At 35.9% G+C, this 20,439-nt stretch overlaps 1 protein-coding gene across 18 annotated transcripts in view; it reads right to left on the bottom strand.

Moving 5' to 3' along the window:
• Window positions 1–20,439, bottom strand: part of ABI3BP (ABI family member 3 binding protein) — a 141,202-nt gene that overhangs the window by 35,573 nt on the left and 85,190 nt on the right. For 5 of the 18 annotated variants that reach the window (XM_082277469.1, XM_082277479.1, XM_082277477.1 and 2 more), the window contains 17 exons: window positions 18,377–18,445; window positions 16,823–16,870; window positions 16,269–16,343; window positions 14,655–14,702; window positions 14,037–14,111; window positions 11,760–11,834; window positions 10,866–10,940; window positions 10,143–10,190; window positions 9,517–9,591; window positions 8,103–8,177; window positions 6,428–6,502; window positions 5,722–5,793; window positions 5,173–5,247; window positions 3,495–3,569; window positions 2,941–3,015; window positions 1,753–1,818; window positions 1,343–1,417 (listed from right to left, as the gene is read on the bottom strand). In XM_082277469.1, coding sequence (XP_082133595.1) covers window positions 1,343–1,417; window positions 1,753–1,818; window positions 2,941–3,015; window positions 3,495–3,569; window positions 5,173–5,247; window positions 5,722–5,793; window positions 6,428–6,502; window positions 8,103–8,177; window positions 9,517–9,591; window positions 10,143–10,190; window positions 10,866–10,940; window positions 11,760–11,834; window positions 14,037–14,111; window positions 14,655–14,702; window positions 16,269–16,343; window positions 16,823–16,870; window positions 18,377–18,445 — 1,176 coding nt within the window. The remainder of the gene's footprint in view (window positions 1–1,342; window positions 1,418–1,752; window positions 1,819–2,940; window positions 3,016–3,494; window positions 3,570–5,172; window positions 5,248–5,721; window positions 5,794–6,427; window positions 6,503–8,102; window positions 8,178–9,516; window positions 9,592–10,142; window positions 10,191–10,865; window positions 10,941–11,759; window positions 11,835–14,036; window positions 14,112–14,654; window positions 14,703–16,268; window positions 16,344–16,822; window positions 16,871–18,376; window positions 18,446–20,439) is intronic. The other 13 variants (XM_082277480.1, XM_082277478.1, XM_082277484.1 and 10 more) reach the window with 11 other exon arrangements.

The following is a 20,439-nucleotide window of genomic DNA, read 5'->3' as shown; positions in this document are numbered from 1 at the left end:
CGATTTCCAACACAAGGGAACAACAAAACTTTTTGACCCATAACTACTGAAATTGGGCATTTAATGCTGTAACTGGCTCTGATGTCCTGGAATTTGATGGCCTCATTTAATTTACCAGAAGGACTATGAAGTGTCAAAAAACACATGCCTCTAATTGAAGGCATTCACTCTGTATGTAATACAGAAATATATGTCATGTTCTAAATAGGTTAAATTTAATTCATTTTAAATATACAACCATCTCTTTGAGCTTTTACCATTTCTAATAACATGGTGGGCTTCTGAAAATGTACTGGAATGAGTAGGTCAAGACATTCTATGATCAGCAACAGGTATTAAATTGCCAAAGATACAAGAAAGAAACATTACACAGGCAAAAACATTTAGAATAGAAGGAGTATCACTCAGGCTATCCTAATCTAGCTAGCACAGAAATAGTAACAGGTCTCAGCACTAATATGGGACAGGAGCACTTTTAGTGGGTGATCAGCCAAAAGTTTGCCTTGAATATGCACATTATTTATATATTTATATTATTTATTATTTTAAACTTGAATTGTTGATGAAGAATCCCAGAATTACCTATTTAATTAACCAATGGCTATATTAAAAAAAAATCCCCAACAGTATTTCTATTGATGTAATAAATTAATGCTTTACAAAATAAAAAAATATGGATTCATTATGAATTAGCACTGAAAATATTATGTTGATTGGATGGAAAAATCAGGTACAACTGAAAAAGGAAAAATGATTTTCCCTCCAACCAAGCCTGTACTTTTAATAAGTCTTTGTGGCTAGGGATATTTGATATCTACGTGCATATGGATATATAAATTGAAGACCCTTGTCTGTCATCCACCAACATGGAATTTTTTGGTGCTGAAGTATCCAAGCCTGAATACTGCACAGTCCAAATGCTGCATGGTCTGAAAGTGAGTAGGTCTGATGTGAACACACCCTGTGCATAGAGAGCAACTAGCAAGATTAAGGCTTCCCTACCAAGCCTCCTGACTTGGACTCAAACGACGGGGTGATCCTTTTCAACTAAGTGTTTTTCAGTAATTATTGTGGATCTAACATCTAGGAAACATTAGCAAACAGTAGCTACATAATAATCCATCTGTAAATTTACTCAGACTGAGTGCCAATATAATTTCATAATCACCCTCAGGAATTATATGACAAGATCAATAGAAGCAATTACACATGGCACTCTGAGGAATTAAATTCTACAATAAAACACAATGAGATATTTTGCAGGGCTCAAGATGACTTGGGGAAGTCACATTCTGCTCTTTCATTGATAAATAAAAAAAAACCCCAAACCCCAAAACTCTACCTGTTGTTGGCACAATCCACTTTGGCAGTCCAGGTGCTTTTGTTCTGGCTGGGGCTAGTGTGGTTTTACTAAAAACTGTGAGAGAGTTTCAAAAGAAAAAAAGAAAAAAGAAGAAAAAAGAAAGAAGTTCCATGAGAAGAATACCCAACAGACTTCTCTGTGATGCCAACAATTCCACACTAGAGAAGAAAATGTAACACCTGCTGTGATAACACACAGAGTTTTGGTTTCTTTTCTTTTCTTTTTTTTCCTGTTTTGGAAAGGCTTTAACACTAGACTTATTAATTGATTGAAAAATATCCTTTTGGTTTTTTTTTCTACCAGCAATGCTTAAAATTCCACTAAGAATAGATGAAATTAATTAACTATTTAATCTCTTCCCCATCCCAGATTGAATAAAAAATTATTACCAGGTCTGGTCTGTGATTTATCCGATGGCTTTGGTCTTGCAGAAGTGAGACGTGTTTTATGAGGTGCTAAAAGAAATAAGGTTCTGTTTCAATGCTGTGTGTGAAAGAACACAGGCAGTGCAGTGCGATTTGCCAGACAAAAAGGTCCATGCACCAATGTGATACAGCAAAATGGACATATGAGAGTTCTATGAGTTCTAATCCAAAATGCATGTGGAAGATGCTAGTTTCTTTAGTGGCCAGATGACTCCATCATGCAGTCTGACCAGTTACATTCATATGTAGGTTTAGGAAAAAGATATAAAATATTTACAGCCAGTTACCCAACTGTATATGGATACAGAGTTAGCTCTGCAAGGTATCCATGGCCTTAAGACATTTAATTAGGTTCTGTAAAAAACAAACAAACAAAAAACCTCAAAATAACACACCAAACTGAACCCCCCAAAATCAAAGACTTAGATAAAACCACAAAACATTGAAATATTGCTGAGAAAACAACTGGAAGCATTCAATGCAGACACAGTGTGGGACAGCTGAAGCACAGTGTCATCACCATGGTTGAAATCAGAAGACTTCAACCTTTTCTTATTGTTGCCTTTCGCTTGCAAAATAATTTTGATACTGTAATTGTTATGGGATCTGTGAAACTCACATTGGAAGCTGAAAGCATAAGCAGTAGTCACTGTTATCTTGTGCCTAATCATCAGTGTCTGTAAATCAGTTTTTTAAAATAGCACTGGCTATTTGATATTCCAGTCTAATAAACACTTGACCCATAACACTTAATCCAGCCTCGCCAAAGCATCAGAGAAAATACTTATGCAGGACAGAACACAATACCTATTTTTGACATTTAGATTTGGGAAGTTTTACAGATCTAGATTTTGTAAGGAAAAAGTTGGAACTTGGTTACAACGATGTTTGCAACACTATATATCTGAGTATTCAATACACAGCCCTAACGCTGTTTAAAAACTTCAAATAATCTTTGATATTTGAGGCAATACTGAGCAAACCCCATTTTCAGAGCAATAAATGCACACTTGATAAGGGGAAAAATAAATGTTCATATTATGTGTTTGAAATAGTTTTAAAGGTAATAAGGAACATACCATTAAACATTAAACTCTACTAATTTTTTTGAAGACCTACAGTACAACAATTAAGAAAATCTTAAAAAATTACCTGTATTGTACCAAGGAATTTCAGTTGCTTGACCAATTTTGGGCCTGGGTGAAATGTGGTATGTTTCATTGGGAACTGAAAATGGAGATATTACTGCTTATTAAATGCAAATGATTTCATTTTAAACATAAGACATCACAGGTGGAAAGGAAATTCAAACTGTCTGTGCAGATCATAAACAAAAGAGTCAGTGCTAGAAATCTGGCTGAAAATCATGCTTTTATACAGGTAAAAGTCGTTTCGAGTCTGGGAAGATATATATCATTAGTAAGTCAGACAAAATCAGAAAAGGTGATCAGGCAATGCCTTTTTAAATGACTCCTCAGCCTTGTACATGTAATGCTTATTTCTATAAAGAAACACAGGAAGAAGAAAAATGGATGGAAAATTAAAACCAGCAATATTTTGTACATGCACTGGACTGTAACTAACAAACGAACATGACAAAGATATATTGAGGTATTTCTGTTGATTAAAGGGTACATTTAGCCATATAGCAAAAGCAGAGAAAGTAAAGATGTATGAAAAATAAACTGACATAATATTCTCATTACCCAAAGTTATTTTGGACCCATCAACAACATGAACTGTTACAAGGTTAATTGATCCCAGGTGTGTTGCCCTTGGAGCTATAAAAAATAAACCATTGTTCTGTGAGAAGGGAAATTAAAAAAGTTGGATTTCATGAAGGATCTGTCTCCATTGTTTCCTAAAAACCTATCTGCACATCTGCTAGGACAATTTTAACAGACACAAGACAGACACGTTCTGATTAGTCTCGATGTATTTTCATGCTGACAACCAGACAGTGCAGCTATTCTGCTGGACCCCCACTAACTTCAGAACACTTGCCCTAGACCTGGAGTTCTGACAGTCTTTGGTCTTTCTCATACTTGTTGTATTAACTTACACTTCCCTAAAAAAACTTCAAGAAGTTTTTAGTAATGTATTTCTTTTTCAGACCTCACTCAAATTTGAATGAATTAACTGAAAGTTATCTAAGTTACTGGATGAAAAGGACAGACTGGTAGGCAGAGGCACACCCTACACATCTCTTTGTCTTTCAGAAATAAGGTTAAAATATGGAAGCTGGAAAATAACCTACTTACTAGCATAAGGAGCAGTGGCTAAAAAGTGCCATTTATACTCTACAGTAAACATTTGTTTACAGTTTTTCCTAACAGCAGCTTATTTTGCATATACACCATTATAATGATTTAAACTTTAAAAGGCAGAAAACAAGCCTCTAAATTCTGTTTTCTAAAATTCTTTCCCTGAAACGAAATTTGTAGTGGTACCAAAAGATGGCACTTGTTAACTATGACATGATTGGAAATAGCTCTTACTCAACTGAGACTTAGAATCTAACTTGGCTGCTGAACAGCCTTTCAAAATAAGGCATTTAGAAAAGAAATCTTTTTCCTGGACTGTTCAGTTTGATGTTCATAGTAATATATATGTACATATGGTATATATACAGATAGAATATAGTTCTTGAATAAATAGGGTCTCTGCTTAAAATATTTTTGGCTATATAAAATGGACAAGGAGAAAGAAGTGTGGGGGGGAAACTATTAAACTATTCATTAAGCTATTTGCCTAAGACTAAAATTTTTTCAGTTCAGAGGTTAGGTCAGAGAGTAAGAAAGACCAGGAGCTGCTCTTATAGCCATGTAGTCCCTCCTCCCCCTAAGTATATTTATCTCCTGTTATCTTCCTACACAGCAATTTTTACTGAAGTAGTTCACCCCATGGTAAAGCTGAGGTATCACCACTCTTCACTATAACTGAGCATCCCTGAATCTACCATGGGTAGTGCAAAAATCACTGGAATTGAAGGTACTTCTGCATCTAAATGTCTTGGACTGAGACTCTGTAACCGAGATTCAAAAGTACTTGAGAAATTGAATCAAATGTATTTAGGGTAGTAAAATCCCCCCAAAGAAAAGAACTTTGTGACTGTGACCGCAGAAAAATACTTTTATTAAAATTAATTGAATTTCTCGCATTTTTTGATGGCTACTAATCCCATCCATCTGCTTTCCATGGAAATTGATGCAATTCTTGGGCATTCACTTTGATATAATTTATGAACATACTCTCAGCTGAACAATGATGCAAATTTCTGTCTACTTATTATGCATGCCCCCTGACCGCAGACCTCAGTGACAGCAGAAACGTAACTAAGGCAGTGCCACAATAACACTTCTAAAGTTACAAACTGTAAATTACCAGGCTTAGTTTGTGGTACTTCTGGCCTGACAGATGTTTTGGATTTGGAAGGAATGAGCAGTGTTTCTTTTGGAGCTGAAAGAAAAGGAAAAAGATTATTATTGTATTCTTCAGGAGTCATGATCCAATGCCATATTTAGCCCACAGAAAATGCATGCCTCAAATGCCTGAAAAAAAGACAATAACAATTCCATGGCTTTCTGGAACCTGAAACAAAGTGACTATCCAAAACACAGAAAAGTCCCAGCAGTGTGCTGTAAGTTGAGTTAGTGGCTAAATTCTTGCTCTAAAAGAAAAATTAGGCCACTGAGTTTGGTTGGAGATCTGACAAATACAGACTTCTGACCAGACATAAGCTGTAGGCTATTTTTGCTTTATTTCAAAAAATAGAAATGAGAATCCTCTGTACTAAGATACATGCACGTGGCAGCAGAATGAAGGATAGTGAGATGGTGCTTTATAAATACCACATTGGAGAACGCTGTCTAGAAATTTCTCCTTTGAAAAATTAGAAATACCTGCATCTTAATGTTAAGGAAACTTATTTACCCATTGTTGCCCTTGAATGACCAGTAGTAGTAGATTTTGTAATAATTGGTTGTGGAGTTGTCAGATGTATTGCTGTTAAGGAGAAAATGTGAAAAATTTTAGAATATTTGTCTGTAATAGAAACAAAGAAGCATTTGCTAAAACCTGCAAAATGCCCCAAACTAAGGAGTAGCAGAATATCTTGAAAATCAACTGCTGACAGATATAATTGTCTTTCTACTAACTTCTGCTATACATTCCTTTTATACTGAAAATGGGAAGCCACACAGTCCTCCATAACTATTTTTAAAGCTACTTTCATTTCAATATAGCAGACAATGTCTGTTGCTAACTGTCCGAGCACATTGTAAAGGAGTTCTGTTGCATTTCAAGAAGAGATTAAAAAAAAAGTGCTCACAGAGGAGCATCCAAGATTACCAAGCAGTAATCACAGTCTGCCTAGCCACTGAAATTTGTCAGTACCCACATTACTGTATTTCAGTCTTCATTTGCTATGCGTAATAGAAATAGGAAAAACATCATATATATTATACATACCCTACTAGTGTTTGTAGTGTAGTTTTGGCATATTTTGGATTGATTATTTAAAGTGTAATGCATTTGTTTCAGCACAAAACTGGCTATGAATAATTCCATTAAGGAGCACAAAACCAGAAACTTGGGGAAAGAATGATTAAACACAAAATTAAAAGAATTACTCCATTACCAGGTTTGGTGTATGGCACTCTTGGTTTTTCAGTTGTTTTTCGTTTGGTATGAATGAACTGCTTTTCAGTTGGAGCTGGAATAAAAACAAACAGCACCCAGAACAATAATTGAAAAAACACACTGCTTCTCACAGCACACAAGGAACATAAGCACGATCTGATCTGGAATAAGGCAAATTATGTAAGAATAAAGCTGAAAACCATTCAGTTGGAATTCCTGCAAAGAAAAAGCAAGTTAAATGGCCACTAACACAAGAAGGCTTCTAAAAAATTATCTTCAAATTTGTAGCTTTGCATCAAGCAGTCTAGAATATAGTCATTAACATCATCATACTGTAATAGGACAAAAATAGACAGTGGTAACCTATGTCTTCCTCATCTGCCACACATGAGTATCTGAGGACAGGATTTCTTTTTCAGTGGAACATTTGTATCAAACTTGATTTATAAATTAAATTCTTTTGTTCTTATGTAGGAATAATTTAATATTGTTATCTTCGTACTATTCAGATAAAAAAATCTTGTAAAGAAAAGTAGGAATCATTAACTGGAAAAGGTTTTCTTAGTACTTTCTAGTCTGTGGTCTACACCAATGGGAGGGGTCCAAAATTATCTGCCTTAGCCTGTGCATTCTTCATCCCCTTGCACGTGAACATTACTCAGATAGCTCAGATGTTTACAACAGGGCACATACTTCATAAAGCTACATGAACAGATACTGAATGAATACTAACCTAAGTATCATTGCATACAGGGAATATATATTAAAATAGAAACATGGTTAAAAGCAGTTTTAATTTCCTCTTCCTCTTTCCAAAAAAACCCATAATTTGAAGATTATAAAATGCCTATTAATATTTCATTAACCATTCTCAGAAAATCATGATCAAGATTTGTCTCTGAAACTGGGGACAGAAAACTGATTGAACAAAGACTGCTCAAGCAATGCTCCTGCTCCCCAATACTGCTTGGATTCAGTGACCCTTACTTGGTCCACATCTGACAATTAAGTTAAGAAGAAAGAACACTCAGCTAAGGTTTCATATATTCAAGCAAGTTTTCCCAACATGGATAACTAGAAGTAAGCAGAGAGGATGGTTTTAAGAACTAGAGCTGGATTTAGACAGTCACATATCTGGTCTGGAGACTTTATGCTGTTGTTGATGTACTAGAATTTTCTTCTGTAAAATTAAACCATGAGGAGTGAAGAAGAAGAGTATTTTGGAATGAAATTATCCACAATTCACATGAAGAACAAGGGATTAACTCGGTTAGAGCATGGTGCTAATAATGCAAGGGTTGTGATGGGCCGGCTTACTTCAGAGCTGGACTTGATGATCCTCATGGGTCCCTTCCAACCGAGAATACTCTGCAATTCTGTGAAGAATCACTATCTGCTCTTTAAATAAAGTCCCCTTTAACTGGAAAATAGATAACATCTGGAGGAATTGCATCATCCTGACTGGAAAGGCTAGAAGATGAGGAAAAGAACCTTTGAAAGTGAACGAGCTCATGCATTATTACCCTTATCAAGACCAAAGAGCAAGTAAGTATCTACAAGAAGGGCAAAATTTCATTATTAGCTTTGAATAAAATGTAATGGGGTCTCTCTAAGATGATATTCTCTAAAAAGAGTGGAAAATAGAATAATTATTTATGAAATAACACAGTTACCAAATGTTGCCTTTGTTCTTTCAGGAATACGAGGAATCATAGTAGTATCTGGTTCATCAAAGGTTGGAAGAATCTCTGTTGGAAAAAATGTCAATAAATGATCTGAATAATGAAGGAACCTCCCTTTCCTCCCCTCCTTAAAAAACCTTTCAGCACTACACTGTATACAACAGGAAAGAGACGTTTTAAAACAGCAACGGGCATTTACCCTCAGAAATGTATGGTTAGGAAACAACATTAACAATCCTTCAGTGAAATCACTGATTATATTACACGGGTCAGTCGGATTTACAAAGGGCAGTCACCTAATCAAAATGTAATTGAAGGGAACTCGCAGTCTAATCTGGGTGAAAATGTGGGTATCAAGAAAAAGCAATGCAACAGCGTTAGGCTCTCATAAGGGCTTCAAAAACATGGTGCAAACTACTGAAGTGTGTTGCTCAGATACAAGCTGCAAATAACTTTTTATCCTTGATTATAACATACGGGTTGATACTATTCCTTTGAAACATAGGTTTAAAAGAAACATAAAGATTTTAGTTATAGGCTAGCTGTGTTGAAATTAGAATAGGGAGGAATTCGGGCTCAGCTATATTTAATTAAAACAGTTAAGAGAGCTGGACCTGAAACTAGTAATTGATTACTAAATAACTGATGATCTGTCATTTGCATGTTTGCTTAGCTGTGTTTAGAATGAGGAACAGAAACATTGATAAGTTGGTGTAGGGAACAAGGACAATCACCAATTTCCTCCCTCTGTGGGAATCCGTTCAAAAGTCATGCAAGAGGAAATTTGGAGGTCACTAAAGCAATTAGGGTTGTTAAAGTTCAGAAAGGAGAAAAAGGTCAAAATGAGGAAGATGAGTTACTTCATTTATTTAGGACCAGTGACCCAATTCAAGACCACTGACTCAATTCAGAACACACACTACGCATGCTTAATGACACTGAAGCTCATTTCCATACGAAGCAGAGAATGGGAGGTGTTAATGTTATGAATATGCATTTGTATTTTGGATATTCATAATTTTTTGTAAATAAAAAGCTTTGGTTTTGCTTGTATCGGGTCCCTGCATTTTGGGGAGCTATCCCACGCAGTGCCTGTTGCCAAATAAAACATTCACTTTCTAACTCTAAACTGTTAGAGAGTTTTTATCCATCTCAGTTGGATATCAGTATTAGACCGATATTCATATTTTAGTAAATCACTTTCTGTTAATATCTTCATAAAATAAAAGAAAGTCTTGAACTGTTGAGGTTTCCATCAGATTTAATTGCATCCCTGCAGACGTTTCTTAACCTAGAAAAATACCCAGGTAACAGCAAATGCACTGATGACTGTTCTCCCCACTGCCACCCTGAAAGCAATTGTTCAATTATCAACTGCAGCTTCACAAAAACCCAGATAATTTACCAGGCTTCCTGTATGGAGCATCTGGGATGGGAGTTGTTCTAGGTTGAAAAGGAATACGTTGTGGTTCTTTAAGACCTGAAAGAAAAGATCTGTTTTAAGGCTTTATACTTTGACAAAATTAGGTTTATTGCACAGGCACTGCATGCCTCATGCTTGCAAAGAAAAACCATCCCTGCATGGCAGCCTGAAAAACTGAGTGTCAGATATGTACAGGAAGTCAAGAGGAAACAAAATCCTGAATGGAAACATGGGTGAAATTAATCAGGTAAGCAAAATCTACAGTCAAGCAACAAAACCTGAAAGAACACAGACAACTCCAGGGAATGTATTTCCGTCCGTATTTCAGAACCCATAACTGCAATACCCATTGCATGCTTGTCTCCTACAAGTGTCAAAGGAATTACAAGATGTGTGACAGGGAAAGAAATTTTCTGTGACGACAACAAACCAGCTAGGAACCTTTCAATACCTGCAACAGAGTAGAATTTAGTTCAATTAGTAGAAAAGAAAACAAATCAAAACCACAAACAGATTATGTGAAAAACAGACTAATGATATATAAGCATTGGTCCAGGGAGCAGTGAAAAAATGCTAATGGCCAGCTAAGACCAAGGTAAGAAGTTTACCTGTTGCTGTCTTTTGTTGTTCAACTGTAAATGTACTAGCTGCCAAAACTTCATAAAAACAAGAAGATACGCAGAGTTAGTGGTAAATATAAGTAAGTGGTAAAAATACTCCCTTTAACATGACTGGTTTGTTTTCAATTGAAACATATTCTTTTTTATTTTCTTTTTTTTTTTTTTTTTTTTAAATTTCTTTGTAAAATTAGTGAATATACACTCACTTAAAGTAATATTCAATGGACTCTTTCAGAACTGTTAGAAGTTACAGAGGTTTGGCAGTTCATTAGTATGCAAATCCCTATTAAGTTTATCTTTAAGGGTCAAATTCCATTACCAGATCACACAAACCCGTGAGTGGTTTGAGTTACAGATAATTAGAGTCATATACGAAGGCCCTCAAATAAGTTTTTCTCTAAGCACCTTTTGACAGGCACAAAAGAGATGCAATTTCTTCCAACTTTTCATAATGTTTGTATGTTGTCTACCCTGCTCTACAGAATATTCATCAGTGGTAGGTGTCATGTGGCTGAAAAGCAGAGGCAGCTACAAAAACTCAGACACTAAAAACAGAAATCAGCTCTATCTTCCTTTAAACACCTGTTTAATGATCATTAGAGAAGGTATTTGTAATATGAAGAGATGTTAATCAACACTTGATTCCCTGACAAAGGACAACCCAAAAGAACCCCTGGGTATTGAAGCACAACAAAGCAACAATGTATGTACCAGGTTTTGTGTGTGGTGCTTCTGGACTTGGTGATGCCCTGGGCTTGGAAGGGACTCGTCGACTTTCTTTTGGACCTGTGGAAATGAGCAAAGTTTTGAATTTGTTATTGAGGATGATGATTCTTGGACCTGTGAAGACGTGCAAAGTTTTGAACACATTGTTGAGGATGACGATTCAACATGTGTGTTTTGATTTTTCTGACAGAAGATTCATTTTCTGCTAAGAAATTTTTTAGGGCTTATTTCTGTCATTTGAAAATAATCTCCTGTTAGTGCAATCAATACTATGCCCGTGCAGAGACTAAAGACAAAGTGACACAGTGCCGTGTCAGGTTAACTCTCCACTCCAACAGCAATAACCAATAGAGCTTTCTGCAGAGTAAACTGCTGTCGTTCTCACACTTCCTAGTTGGGCTTCTCGAGTGTTTCATATTCCAAAACCTGCTGCCCATTTAAATCAACTCCTCATTAAAAAATAATCAACAAAGCTGTCAAAGCAGAAGAAACATGGAAATTTACCACTGCTTTTCAAATGGACAGAGCTATTTCTAAAGTTTTGGGAACAGGAAAGTACTGTAATTTTACACTTTTAAGCAAGCAACTAAAAATACAAATATTTCTGTCACACTCCAAGAAAATCAAGATGCAGATCTTCCTGTGTGCAAGAGCTCAAGATGAGTGTTAACTCACACATCTCCATCATTTTGTGTCATTGACATGTATAAATATCCAGCTGATTGTTTCATGACAGCTGTATAGCAAAATTTGATTATGACAGTGACACATTGCCTATTAAATAAGTAACTCTGTATCTTCAGAGAACTCCTCAGTTTTGAAAATTTTCAAAGTGATGAAACTTTCATGCACTAAAGAGCAAAATATTGATAAGCTTACTTGCTCTAGTTGGAGGAACACGTGGACTGGGTGATGTTTTAGGTTTGGAAGGCCTGTGATATGGATCTTTTGAAGCTGAAAGAAAGAAACTGGGTTAAGCATTATTAAAGTAATAAGTAGCTTCAAATACAAATATACTGCTCTGTAATGAGTGTTGTCCTGGAATGATTCACAATATCAAATCCAAGTGACAAAAATACCTTAGTCAAATGGATCTGCCACAAGCAATCATATGATCCAGGATCAATGAAGTGATTGTATTCTGACAGTGAAATTGAGGTTCGAGTGGAACATAATTACTTTTCAGTCCTTTATGAAGGACTGAATTTCATTTCATGAAATTGGAGGGGAAGGGAAGGGAAGCAGATAAAGAAAGCTCTCAGGATGCAACTCTGCCCCGCCCAAACCATACGACCACCTGAAATGGTGCCACCTCCACAGGATGACTGAGAACAAAATTAGGATCATGTTCTGATCTGCCCTCTGCCTCTTACCATTAAATGTTGAAGGAAATGGTCCTGTCTTATGAGTGTAACAACTTGAAAGGAACAAGGATTCTCCTCGATTGTTTAATAGAAAATAAGAGACAGAGAACCTTGACTATTGAATTATTAAGGAACATGCAAAGAAAGATGACAAATTTTTGCAGGTCTGCTTTTAATGATTTGTACTGAAGAAGTGCAATATGACCATTCAAACAAGAAGCATCATTACCTATTGTTGACTTTGGTTTCTCAGTTCTACACCTAATTGTTTCCAGAACTGCATTAGTGTAATACAACAACAAAACCAAAGTATTACCAAGAGCAATCAAAATGTTACAATCACTGTCTCCACAATAATCATACCATCCCTGCTAGGGCTGATGACAGACAGTTACTCCTCCCTGAAACTCAGCATCAGAGTGTTATGTTCCTCAGAATTGCCTCCAGTTCAAGGTAACAGCTCTAATACAGAACAGATCCCAAAAAGAAATTTGAAGTTTTTGTAAAAGCCACGAAGAGATTGTGGGTGGTTTTTTACCTTCAGCTTTGTACACTTTCCTGACTTATTTCAACGGTTTTTTTCAAGCAATAAGTGCAGACTTACTGGGGAGAAACAGAACCTGAGTTGCTGTCTCTCTGCCCCTCTCTTCACCAATACCATCTAATACTCTGAGTACCTTGGATACCCGTAGTAGGTCTGGCTGGGATGGAGTTTGTTTTCTTCATAGCAGCCCCTGTGGTACTCTGTTTTGGATTTGTGACCAAGGAAATGTTGATAAAATACCAATGGTTTAGTTATTGCTGAATACAGCTTGTTACAGCATCCATGAGTTCTTTGTTTTTCACTCTGCCCCCAGGCAATAGGGCTGGGTTAGGGGTGGGCAGGATGCTAGGAGAGGACACAGCCAGGACAGCTGAACCACCCTGGCCAAAGGGATATTCCAGCTCACGTCACGCTTAGCAACAAAACTTTCTAAAGCACCCATTGCTCCTGGTCTGGCACTGGTCTGCCTGTGGGATGTGGCATGTGGTTGTTTTGTATTACTTGCTTTTTCCCCCCCTCTTTTTATCCTTCCTTATTAAACTGTCTTTATCTTGATTTTTTCCCCCTCTTTTTTCTTTTTTCCCCTCACTTCTGCTCTTCTGATTCTCTCCCCCAAACCACTGTGGGGTAGAATGAGCAAGAGGTTAGGGTGTGCTTAGTTTCTGGCTGGGGTCAACCCCCTACAGTACCTCACATTATGCAAGTGTGAGTTGCATAATTTACTTTCTCCATCCTTAATTCTCCTAAGGTTGTATATGGGTATAACAACCCATGTGGACACAATTATAGGAAGTATTACACATTCTTAAATCTCTGAACAACACCAGGGCTGTGGAAAAGTGAACCAACAAGTATGAATGAAAGCTTGTGCCTGGGAAAAAAGTAACAAGCTCACAGTTTGAGAAATACAGAGCAGAATCCTTCCTCTTTACAATGAAACCCCTTGTTTTCACCTCCATTTTGCCAAAAGACAAGCAAGCTCACACAGAAAATACTTATTTTCACTGAGAATTGTACAGAAAACATCCAATGTTGCAGTGACTTAAAATTTAATAAAGAAGTGAATATATAGATTTTTCACCTTACCAGGTTTCTTATAAATTCTACATGTCACTGGACTTTGTCCCTCAAGGAATGCTCCAAGATGTGTGCCCAAGGGATACACAAAAATCTGAAGCTCCACTGATCACAGTGGAATCCATAAGACACACATGTCAGTATGAGAAGGTAAAGAAACAATGACCTTACCAGGTTTTGTTCGTGGGACCTCTGGGCTCGGTGATGTTCTAGGTTTGGAAGGAACATGCTGTGGCTCTCTAGGAACTATGGAGAAAAAAGAAAAAAAAAAAAAAAAAAAAAAAAAAAAAGCAGCAACTACAGCAACTATTAGAATTTTTTGAGAACTGATACTCACAGAAAGCATAATATTAAAAGAGAACACATGCTTTTGGGACCCTTTGGAAGCACAAAAAAGCTTGACTAATGGAGAAATATGAATGCTTGGTACATAACAAACCCCAGTGCTGATGGAAAACCTCTGTAACAGGATAATAGAAAACAAGGCCAATATGGTTGTACAGTATAAGAGGTAAAGCAGCACATGATAGAAACTGAGTATAGAGACAAGTAGTCAAAGGTAGATTGTGGTGCTTCCCTCCACTTTACAGAATACATTTGTGTGAGAAAAAACAGAAAAGGATGATTATGAATTGTTAGTGTAAAATCGCCAAATCCCCCCTTACAGGATGAACTTCAATAGTAAAAAATTATGGCAGTGGAATGCAATGAAAACGTGCTTGTGATACTCAGTGGGAAAAAAGATAAATGTGATGGTCCCCAGGTCATTTACCCAGGAGGTAAAATTACCTATTGTTGGTTTTAGTTGATCAGTTCTAAGTGTTATAGATTCCAGGACTGTATCAGAAACAAAAGAGAAAAGATGTTTTGTAAGTTGAAAACTTACAATTAGCACCACTTTCTGAAATATATACTTTGTATACTGCCTCATACAGAAACAGCTGTATTAAAAGAAGTGTCTGAGAAAGCAGTGTAATCTGCAATATAATGTGAGCATTGTTCTCCCATAGACTTCAATGAAATATCCAAATATTATCATTCTGTTATTCAGAAAACATCTTTTTAGGGACACAAATCTCGTCCATTGGTGGTGTGTTTCAAATGCAGTTTATATGCACAATTGGAATCAGACAGTACTTTCTTGTTTACCGGATACTGTATTATTAAAAAGCATTATATGATGTATTGCATTGCATGATCATAAAATTCAGCTCTAGACTGAAATGGATCTAAAATAAAACTGGGTGATTTAGAGCCATAAGAATGTGAAATTGATGGTATCCTCTCTGTGTCAATTTTTCCGTATGGATAATAATTGAAAAAAAGAAAGAAATTTCTCTGGGTATTTTAAGACAATTACAAGATAAGTGGATGATGCTGTAGAAAAAGTTCTGTATATTAAAGATTCGCAAAGAAATGGTAAGTTGTTTGTTTGGTTTTTTGAACACAGACCAATACAAGCTTGTAAGATTTGTGTGACAAAACCATTAACCATTTCAGAGAAGGCCAGAGTACCATAACAATGAAAAATGGCCACAAAGGTAAAAATTGAGTTTATGAGAAGTTGCATTTTAAGATGTAATTTGGAAACAATGTTTTATAATCAGCTGTCATGGTTAAAAAATTATAAGAAGACGAGGATTTTGACTGTTTACTACATGAGGTAATCACATCTAATAGATAACGTCAGATTTCAAAAATACTGGACTATGTCTACAATTTAAAGGTCTTCAAAAAAGTGTTTATCCTTAAATTTTTCACATTTGCCAAAGGATAACATATGTTGATATTTGAGACCCTTGCAATTTTCTGTTGATATTACCAACTGGAGAGCATGGGACAGAAAGTAATTTTCTCTGCCCACCACTGAATTCAACTGCTCTCACATTTAATGGCATAAAAATCCAGTATTTTGGAATACAGTGTAAAGAATCATTAATACCAATAAATATTTATAAGCAAATACTAAGTATGTATGTATAACTGGGCAATTTAGTCCCTCATGCAGTAATAAATAATGACATGAAATTAATTGATTTTGGCTTAGAAGGGAAACAGATTTATTCTAACAACGCAAAGCAACTTTGGAAAGAATTATGCCCCCCAAGTAGCCTCAGTACACACTTTAATTGCTTGGTATTTGCTTTAGTTACCAAGGTTAATCTGAGTGTAACAATACTATTCTCATCCAGTTGCCCTGGAGTAGCAGAGGTTTATTCTTTTGCTCAGTGAAAATTACCTAGCAAATGTTACTGCTCCTGAAAACTGCAACTAAATTGCTGAACATAGCAGAACAGAACAGAACCCCATTATGTTTATCTGGCTCAGATAATTAAGCAGCTGTTCATAAATACATTTCAATCCAAAATAAACTGTACTAGAAAAAATCACAAAGCAGTTTACCATCTTTGGCTTGTGGGATGTAAGGTTTGGGTGAAGTTTTAGGTTTAGAAGGAACACGTTGAGTCTGCTTGGGAGCTGGAAGAGAAAATGTGGGTATAAATTGGTTAAATTGCACAGTAATTAGTATCTGATACCAGCTGAACACACAAGCACAGAAACCTCACACCTGCAACTGAGAAGAAAAGAGGTAGGCAAGTCAGGTAATACTCTCCATGTGTTTACAACAATCTAAGCAAGAAAGTGTAATTTTAGTCATTTTTGAAGCTCAGTTTTTTGTTTGCTTGTTTAAAATAAAAACTGGAACAAGCACAAACAAGCATAATTATTGAGAAAGGTGATTCAGAGCTGCCAGCATAATTTATTTTATAAAGGAGACATTCCAGCTGTGAAGAGAGCAATACACCCAACTGTTGTGAATGCCAAGCAAGAGAATTACCTAGAAGAAAAATGAAGTTAAATGAAACAATCCTGAGGCATAAGGTGATTAACTTCAGTGATGCTTGCTGTGACGGAAAGAAAGCAAACACGGCAGCTTGCCAAGGAAATACTATTACCTATGGGTGACCTTGGTGGTTCAATTCTAAGTGTAATAGGTTCCAAGACTGCAACAGAAAGAGTGTGACAAAGTAAGTATGGAACACACTCCAAAAACTTAAAATTACTCCAGTGGTAAGTAATAAAAGCAGGTACTAACACAACAGCACAGTAATGTGGAACTTCAAACTGACTTTTAAACCGTGGGCAATTAAAGTTCTAATGATACAGGTAGAATAAGAAATAAGTTACTGAACAAACTTGATGGCAATAGAAGCAAAAATATGTGGATATAAACCAGTAAATCCAAGAACAAGCAAGAGAAGAGATCACAGAGCTTAACTTAGCGACAGCAACCGACTCTTGATATACAATAATGTCAGGACTCCCCAAACTGAACTCTGTTACTACTTGAAAGTACTGTGCTGACCATGACAAAACAGCTGAATTTTTCCTCTAAAGTGAGCAATTAAGCAGAGGACTAAAAGGCTGCTATTGCTAGAGGTGTATGTATTAGCTACCTGAAAATACTTAGTTTGATACAGCCTCCTTGTTTTTTCTCATATCCACTTACAATTTGGATCATAGAACCAGTATATCATGCCCTTTTCCTTGTCACAAACTATACCAAATGGGAAAAAAATTATGAGGTAGCAGAATCTATAAAAATTTCTTGGCAATCAGGAAAATATACTAAAATAATGTTAACGCATCAGTTCTCCCCTCTCAAGGCATTAACAAGTAAAGTAGCATATAACATACAGACATACACACCTAAAGATAGAACCTTTTCTATAACCCATACTCACTTATCTCCCAAACTCTCTTATGCATCTACCGATTTTAAAAATAGGCTTCACAATAAATAACACCATAAAACTTTGATTGCAATTGAGGGGATTAATACTACACTATTTATTACATGTCTATTAACATTCACAGTATAATATTCTGTAGTATTAATATTGCTGCAAATAAAGGAAAACCCCAAACCAATGAGTATTATCTTCTACTGACAGTGGCCAGATACTCCATAGAAATCTCAAACTAGTCACTAATTTTTCAAATGTTCTCACTACATATGCCTGGTTTGCAAAGACTTTGCCATTATTCAAGCTCATCAGTTACCTTTGGAATTCAAATTCAAAGTCTTTTTCTACAAAACACTAGTTTCTATTTTCAGGTTGCCTTTGAAAAATCAGTCAGTTCTTTCAAAGAGAAAAACAGCTTCCAATAATAAAATAGTTTAGCAGTGTGTAGTTTTTAATGTCATTTTCTGATTGTTATTTCTATATTCCATAAATTATTTATTATTGAAATAATTCTTATTCTTTCTTCTTCTACTCTAAGTGAAATTTCTAAGTAACTACCTTTGAAGTGATATCCTATCTTTTAGAAGACATCTCCATGCTAGGAACAAGGAGAAATAATAAAGCACCAAGATTATACTTCCATTTGCTCGATTTGGACCACACATGAATAAGCAAGAAGCCTCCAGAAAATGGTGTTTTCAACTGCACATATTATCAGACCAATGAAAAGAAGAATGACTAAAGATGACTCATAATCATTACCCTCTGCAGTCTTTGGACGTTCATATGTGTAGGGACTCCTAGTAGTGACTGACACTGGAATGGTTGCTGCTGGAATAAAGAGAATTTTCTTAAGAGAAATACAGGTGCATCTGTATCTACTTTATGGCTCAGCTGCTCTTGCTTCCCAGCTATAATCCACCTCCTCACAACTCTTCAAGTGGAAACACTGAGTAAATGAAAAATTTACTGAAATTACCCTGTGTGACTTTTGCTGCTTTTGGAAAATAAAAAGTTTATTTATGCTACCGGAACATACTGGCAGAGGAGCTCTCTAAATCTTCATCTTCCTGTTTAACTGTATTTCTTTTTTTTCTTTATGGCTGTAGACCACTGAAAAGAAACAGTTCCAAAGAATTCAATATTCTTTGTTAAATGTTTCTATTAATTTTCCTGGGTTTCTCCCATAGTGATACAAAGGATAGATTTGAAAGGCTTCAGGTGTAAATCACTGTAAAGTCACAGAAAGCAAGGCTGAAGATCCCAGCAGGTTATCTAGTGCCACTGCACATTAGATCATCAAGTTAACAAGTTTCCTATCTCTGTCTGGAGTACTTAATTAGGTTTGAAAAGAACAAACTCCAAACACTCTGAAAAAGATAAAGAACTTTGAAGTTAAAGTTGGTAGAATTGTTTAATAATAGCATGACTCTGTACTTTCAGAGTCCATTTTCACACCTAAATACATCTACAATAATTGAGTAATCTTTGTGCTTATCCTTCAAATTTTGCTTTGTTTACTCTGTTTTGACTCTTAGCCTCTATCCTTCTCTACAGATTTTAATTAGGAAAGAAAAAGTGATGTATGATATGCCTCAAACTGTATTTTTGGACATACTAGCAGTTTGTCACATTGTAATTCACAAGCATTTTAAGACTCACAAGTACATTTATTCCAAGGAAGTTACCTTAAAATTTTTAAATACAATAAAATCTGAGACCTAACACTTCCAAAACTCAGTCAGTTTAGGTACAAAATCACAGTCTTAATTTAAAAGTCTCTATTTCCCTACATGAAGGTTTATGGTGGTTTACCTGGGTGGACTGTGTTTAAATTTAAAAGACTGAATAATTTCAGAATTCTAAAATTTCCCTCTTTTCTTTACTGGCATTTTTTATAGCTTAGATAGCTTTTGTATTTAATACTATTGCCACTATTCTGTGAAGGCAAAATACTCCAAAATGTATTCAGGACAAATCATTTGTGGATATAAGTAAATGCCCAGAGAGGTTGTGGAGTCTCAATCCCTGGAGATATTTAAAAACTTTTCTGTAAAGAAAATGTTGCAATGCTTTTGGGTGCACAATAGAAAATTCATTATCATTTCCTTTTCTGATAAATGGAGAAGGTTTAGAGAGGGGTATTCATGCTAACAATAGCGAAGTAGGCGACAATGGCTGGGCATGATCACATTGTCAACAAAACCTTTTTTTCATGCAGGCAACAGATTCAGTTACCCAAATACCAAGGAACAGAATGAAACTGTGAACTTTTGCAAAAATGTACAGTCTGTTGGTTGGAAAAACTGAAAATTGTTTAAATGTTTGGGGTTTTTTAAACGAAGCTTTTTTCTCCACCGCCAAAAATTTTACCAGAAACACCGCAAGAATCATATTAATAATGAGAACCAAAATTAATTGTTTGACCCAAAGGCAGTTATTAGTAAGTCATTGTTTCAATATGAATTTGGCACACACTCTTCATTATTTTGATTCACTGCTAAGGAAAGATGACAACCACTATCATGACACAAGTTGCTAATTTAAGCTGAACTTCCAAGTAATGCTGGAACACAGACAGGCTTCTGCTCTTTGACCATTTAGCCACCTACCCAAAAGCCACCTTATCCCCATGCACTGCATATTTTATGCCTCAAATAATATTTTCTGAACGAGAATATAATCATTTGACAATCAGAACACACGCCAATTTCACAAGTACCTGCTTACAAGAGGATCATGACAAACTGTATCAAGATTAAAAAGTTTGTCTTAGGATTGTACCTGATTAATTTGTGAGACCACTACTGGGGAAGGAAAAACCA

This window comes from Coloeus monedula (genome assembly GCF_965178545.1).
Source record: "Coloeus monedula genome assembly, chromosome: 3".
Lineage (NCBI taxonomy): Eukaryota > Metazoa > Chordata > Aves > Passeriformes > Corvidae > Coloeus > Coloeus monedula.
This window is presented reverse-complemented; position numbering and strand designations above follow the sequence as displayed.